General features: G+C 38.0%; 1 protein-coding gene across 1 annotated transcript; it reads left to right on the forward strand.

Moving 5' to 3' along the window:
- The first annotated feature begins 2855 nt into the window (after positions 1-2855).
- Positions 2856-6157, forward strand: LOC136131154 (lymphotactin-like). Its single transcript, XM_065887892.1, has 3 exons — positions 2856-2948; positions 4797-4911; positions 5815-6157. The coding sequence occupies exons 1-3, from the start codon at positions 2888-2890 to the stop codon at positions 5972-5974; spliced, it is 336 nt and encodes a 111-aa protein (XP_065743964.1). The 5' UTR covers positions 2856-2887; the 3' UTR covers positions 5975-6157.
- The last annotated feature ends 247 nt before the right edge of the window (positions 6158-6404 follow it).

Genomic DNA, 6404 nt, shown 5'->3' on the forward strand with positions numbered 1-6404 from the left:
GGGAGGAATTAGGAAAATCAGTTAGGAGGCTGTTGCATGAATCTGTTAATCCAGATGAGAAGTGAGGGTGGCTTGGAGTTGGGTCTCTTGGGGTGATGAGAATGGTTTAGATTGTATTTTGAGGACAGAGAGACAACAGTACTTTCTGACAGATTGGGTGTGGCATGTAAGAGAAAGAGAGGAGTCAAGGATGAGAAAAATTTGTTCTAATATCTTTCAACTGATTGTCAATCAACGTCCACATTAGCAGATTATGCCCATTTTGCAATAGGTTTCTACTTTTTTGTTGGTTACTTAGTTCTTCTCCATTAGAGACTGTAGTGCATGCTTTGAACAATTGAAATGAATAATTCATTCTTAGAGTGTAAGAAATTCCATTTCAATATGCTAAGTAAAAATTCAGCCATTGGTCAGTTTGTTTATTTGACTATAAACAGGAGAGGAAGACATAGGCACAGTCTTCAGGCTTTATGTTTTTAGATGTTCATCCTTTACTTAATGTACAATATTATAATGTTGGTCTTTTGAAAAATTCATTTATTCAAAAACCATTTGGTGAGCGTCCACTATATAGCAAACTTTCTGCTAGCGCCAGAGACCCAGACAGCACTGAGTCAAATACCTGCTCTCAAGCAGCCTGCCATCTAGTGGGAGATGCAGAAATGTAATTGAGTAGGAGAATAAAAATGAGATTAGTGGTAGAACAGTGGTGGCTAGAAAGTTCCAAGAGGTCATTGAAGATGGCACAACTTAATTGTATCTAGAGAATTCAGGAAAACTTGTAGAAAGAGAATGAGTTTACAAATAATTATGTAGGGAGCTAGATGGGCATTCCAGAAAACGGAGGCAATACATTGGGAGTAGAAGAGAGGATGGCCCATTTGGTTGACTGCACAGACATTTATTAAGGCTAGAGGTTTTGGACCATGTGCATGAGTGGTGGAAAATGAGTCTTAAAAGAAGCAGTGTTATATCTTGAACACCTTTATATATGACAACGAATGAATCCTGTAGGCAATGGGAATTAGCAAAGAGGTTCTCAGCAGGAAAACAATCTGATTAGATCAAGACTTTAGAATGATTACTCTGGCAATGCTGTGGAAAATAGATTGGAAACAGAGGAGACCCAAACCTGGGGAATCAGTTGGTATACTGCAGTAGTCCTAACAAGGAGTGATGGGGTCTTGCCTTGAGCATTGTGGAGAGAGAGGAGAAGACATACAGAAGAGCTACTTTGAAGATATACTTAGTCCAGCTTGGTTGAGAACAACATATGGGTGGCTAGCAATGAGTCTAAGATGACCCAAGTAATCTGTATTTGGAAATTGAATAGTAGATAACACATTATTCGATGTCAAAGAGTAATAGGAGGAGAAGCATTTTGAGTAGAAAGATGTGTTCAAAGTTTAAGAACTGACAGTGTAGCCACGTGGAGATAACTAAAAAGCTATTTGAATTTCTGAGTAAAATCTGGGTGGAAAATTAAATGCCATTAATGAAAAGCATCTTAGAGGTTAACCTATAATTTCTATAGAAATATAGGAATTAGTTTTCATATCCTTAATAGCAATGGCAAAAACTTTTAGCTATACATATATTTAATCAGAATGTTATTTTCATATCCCTGAATGGTAATGACAAAACCTTTTAGCTACACACATAATTAATAAATGCATTTTATAGATACTTATGTTAAATAAAACAAGACAAAAACCAAGAACAGCAAATTGAGTGCCAGATAGGTTCTATTGTAGCCGATACACTGAAACCCTGCTGGAAGAATTGCAAATGGAAATTATATTTTGGGAAGTATATATGTCAATAAGTAGCAAGAGTTATAAAGATGATCATATGATTTTGCCTAGTAATCCTACGTCTGGTGATTAAAAGCAAAAGATTCAGTGTAATTAATCAAAATTTACCTTACAGATGTGGTTTATATAACAATAAGTTATAAGGGGCTGGTTTAAGTGCCTGTGCATGTGTTTATTTAGAGTAGAAGCATGAAGACTATGAAGAAACATGGCAGCATATATACACAGATGTAAAAATAGTCTTTATAATTGTCTCAACTCTGCAAACATATATATACCGATAGGTACTCATTGAAGAAAAATAAAAATGAAAACAGTCAGAATGGTAAGATTATAGATAATTTCCTTTTTCTTTTTTCCAAAATTTTATGTCAGGACAACTTTTCAAAATCTTTTAAAAAGGTATGTATTAAGTTAAAATAAGGCAAACCTGTGCATATAGACAGGCTCCAATCATCATTATTGAAATGTTTCTTGGGTATGTGGGGAGGCTGGTGTAAAGAAAGGCGATCACTTGAATGAGGGCAGAGGAGAGAAATAAGAAGATTAAGGCAGAGGAGTGAGGAACTCAGGGAAGCAACAGCATCCCTTCACCTCCCTAAGGTATCACTGGGCTTAGGATCCACAGTGGTGGAAGCCTCACGTCACAGCTGATGTTACATGAGGCAGGTGGGGGAGATGGACCACAGGGACCACTCCACCTTGTTTCCTTTACACTGTCCCTGTGCTGGGCCATGACACTGGCATGTGTGCAGTGGAAGGTTTTAATTTAGACTGGTGGCAGGAGATGAGACCACTATGTTTCTTCTGTGCACGTATTTGGTTTCACGGACACATTAACCACAGGAGGAGGAGAAAAGGCCACAAGGTGTTGGGTTAGTATGAATGGGGACAAAGGAACTTTTTTTTTCAACCAAAGAAAGCATCAGTATTGCAAAGACTTTCCGTGATTCCACACCCACCTCGAAAGCGCCCTCTCACCACAGGAAGTGCGCTGATCACTGGAGGAATAAAGGAGACTGAAAGGATCAGTTCCTCAGCCTCTCGCTGCACAGCTCATCAGGACCTCAGCCATGAGACTTCTCATCCTGGCCTTCCTCGGGATCTGCTGTCTCGCTGCATACACTGTGGAAGGTAAGTCAAAAGCTTATTTATGAGATAAGGAGCATCTATGTATGCAGGCAGTGGCCACACATTTTCGTTTTGACTCAAGCTTTGACTGCAGTAAACTTTCGCCCAGCTTAGCCTCAGACTTCCCTGGTGAAAATGGGAATAATTTGACTCTAGGAGACTCTGTAGATTTCGAAGATAGAACTTGGTCACAATCTGGTCTCCTATTTTTCACAATTGGGTGATTTGGGGTAAATTTCTTCGCCTGTCTGTGCCTATGCTTACTTATCTATAAGAAGAATGTTATAACCGATACCCTTACCAGGGATTAAAATGCAATAAATCTTATAATCACTTATCAGGTTTCCACACAAGTCCTAACTTCTTGATTAATGTTCGCTGTGGAATGGTGATGACGACTTTGAAGGTTTTGCCTATTTAGTATTGATCTTGAAAATTCTCCAGATTTTGACATTTCGTAATGCAGGAATGAGCTAGAGGGTGTATGTTCTGAAGGAAATCAATGTTTTCTATGAAAACAAAAATGACTGGTAGCTCATACCTTCATACCCAGGAAATCAATATTACATTTAAGTGTGTAGGAGAGTCTATTATTACTTCTATGAATGTTGTTCCCACTGATGATCAATTTCTTGAGTTTATAAGAGACCATAAGTGCTAACAAATATCAATGTCTTATATACAGTCAAATAAACCTACAAGACATACCCAGATGAGACTTAACTACACTGAGACTTACCTGAGCATTCTACACATATTTCTTAAAGGATCATTTTTTCCCAGCTGGTTGGAGTGTATTTCTCCTTGTGGCTCTGGCAACAAGAGAGAATATCCTTTGGGTATAATTAATGTTTCAGTTAACTGTCCTTTCAACCTCCTAATCCGTAGACTTATTACTTAGACTAGAATATCTGAACCTGATCGTGGATGCCAAGGGTGTCCGTAAATAGAGATGGCAATGTCTGGAACTCCCTGAAATTGTGCCCCAAATAAAAAAATATTGATGAAACAGAAAGTTTAGGCCAAATGTTGTCTTAACCATGGCTGGCTGGCATTTTTCTGAGACAATATTCTACCATTTGGTGGAAACCCATGTATGGGTAGGGGAAAGAAGACTAAGGAAGACTGTAGACACTTGGGTATTTCCCTCTTTCATTGGGTTCAGAGATAGTTCAGCATCAGAAATAAATTGGCAAAAAATAAAAAATAAGTAAATAAATAAATAGGCAAATGTAGAGGGTTAAGAATGTACAGGCTGGATATTGTGTGATGGAGAGAAGGAGAGATGATGAGCAATATTAGTGAATACCTTCTGCTCAGTTTCATGTTTATAGAAAGACTTCTGATATCAGCAACACTGTAGCTCAAACTTTGTCATCATCAGCTATTATTTTAGATGCTTTTTTGCTGAATATTTCTCTAAGAAATAGTCTCTGAGAATATTTGCTTCCTTGAGAAGCAAATACCAGTCTCTTCAACTTAGGAGGAAATCAGCACTTAGAAACCCTTTTTAGATTTTAGAAAACCCTTACTATTATTCACTCTTCCAAGTAATTCTCCCTTCTCTAATGTAAGATGTTCCCTACACTTAAAAAGTTTAATCCCCTGGACCATTTCTATTGAGGAGGAGTACTTTATGAACTACTTCTTTCACATATTTTACATTTTACCATTTAAAATGAGAATGCCTTTATTTATTCAGTCAAAAATGAGCTACCTCTCCCATATTTAGTGTTCCTTTCCCAAATTATTCTTTATCATGTCACTCTTTGTTGTTTTATTTATAGCATTCAAACATTTATAGTATTAGAAATTATATTTTATTTTTATTTACATGGTTTTCTTTCCTAGGTGTGGGGAGTGAAGTTCTAGAAAAGACCATCTGTGTGAGTCTGACTACCCAGCGACTGCCAATTAAAAACATCAAGACCTACACCATCAAGGAGGGCCCCATGAAAGCAGTGATGTGAGTTTCTCTCTCCCAAATATGAGCTTGATGGAACACAGTATATAGAAATGCTGCCCTCCTCAGGAAAAATGTCAACAAGGAGGAAAACCTCAACGTAGCCAATAGTCTTTCTGTTTTTCCATATGAACCATGCCTTTACGTAGCCCCAAACAATGTTTATGACAAAAAATTGGCAACCGAGTGAAGACTATCACCCTCCTTTCTGCTTTATCTTAGCAGAAGAATCTAACTGGGAACCAGATGAATAATATGTTCAGTCCCGAGGGTTAGGTTTAGAGCTGGCTGTTTCAGATCAGGATTTGACCATAGAGACACACTGGTGTGGGATGCCTTCCTTCCCATCCTTCCCCTTCCCTGCCTTTCTCTGCCCTTATGGTGGGCTGGAGTAGAGTGCCATATTTTATCAGTTGCCATATCTCGAGGAATAGTGTCAACAACTAGCCTTCATGGTACCGTTCTCTTTCTAGGATCTCATCTTCAGAACAGCAACTCTTCCCAACACACAATTGCAACTTTACCCCCAAAACTATGATAAAGAAATTACGTTTTGTCCAGAAAATAAGATGAGTGTGTTTTAATTTGGAAAAGAAGATGATATGTAATAATTGGACTAGATGACCTCAAATGTCCAGTTTAATTACATCACCTGGTAGCAATGATGAGAAAAGGAGCCTGCAAGTTATGCTGAACCAGGGATCTGGGTATTACCTGGAGCTATTTCTCAGTTATGGGAAAATAGATTGCAGAGGAAAGATTTTCATTTATGTTCTCCTGAATCTGAAAGACTGTTTTGTCCAGTCATTTCTGCACAAGATCTCTTATCTATGATCTGATCTTAACTTCGGGTCCCAAGACTTTGAGGATGTGACTAACTCTGTCTATTTTTTCTTTGCATTGCAGATTTATTACCAGACGTGGCCTTAAAGTCTGTGCTGATCCACAAGTTGAATGGGTGAACAAAGCAGTCCGAACAATAAAGTCCACCAGGAGAAATGTGAGCCAGACCAAGCCTACAGGAGCCCAGCAATCCAGCAGTACAGCTGTGACCCTGAGTGGGTAGTGACCCTCTGGCATCTTGTCCCCTCACTAGCCAGGCAGCTCATTTCCCTTTAAAGCTCATGGACTAATTACATTATATTCACCGTTTATAAAAGTGCTGCATGAGTCAAATTATTGTTTTTATATTTTTATGTCTTTCATATTCATTTAGATGCTCTAATTAATACATATTTGTTATTAAGAACAGTCCCAAAGTTTATTCATTACCTATTGGGAAAAGTAATTCATCATTTGTGTTCCATTTCTGTCTTAACTGGACCTCCTTTTGTTGATAGCCATGATGGGAGAGATTTTGGTCAGTGTTTATTAGAGATGAAAGCTATATTCCTCATTTTTAGGTTCTAGTGCAAAATGGTTCTCTACACATGAGTTATAGGTGACAACTGTGACAATGACAATTTAAAATCTATTTCAACCTGTCTTCATAATGG

This window comes from Phocoena phocoena, chromosome 1 (genome assembly GCF_963924675.1).
Source record: "Phocoena phocoena chromosome 1, mPhoPho1.1, whole genome shotgun sequence".
Taxonomy (NCBI): domain Eukaryota; kingdom Metazoa; phylum Chordata; class Mammalia; order Artiodactyla; family Phocoenidae; genus Phocoena; species Phocoena phocoena.

Bases quoted from the DNA above. Each gene is read 5' to 3' on its own strand.
- LOC136131154 (XM_065887892.1), top strand. From the start codon at position 2,888: ATGAGACTTCTCATCCTGGCCTTCCTCGGGATCTGCTGTCTCGCTGCA. The intron at 2,949-4,796 runs GTAAGTCAAAAG...TTTCTTTCCTAG, and splicing joins CGCTGCATACACTGTGGAAG to GTGTGGGGAGTGAAGTTCTA. The intron at 4,912-5,814 runs GTGAGTTTCTCT...TTTGCATTGCAG, and splicing joins GGCCCCATGAAAGCAGTGAT to ATTTATTACCAGACGTGGCC.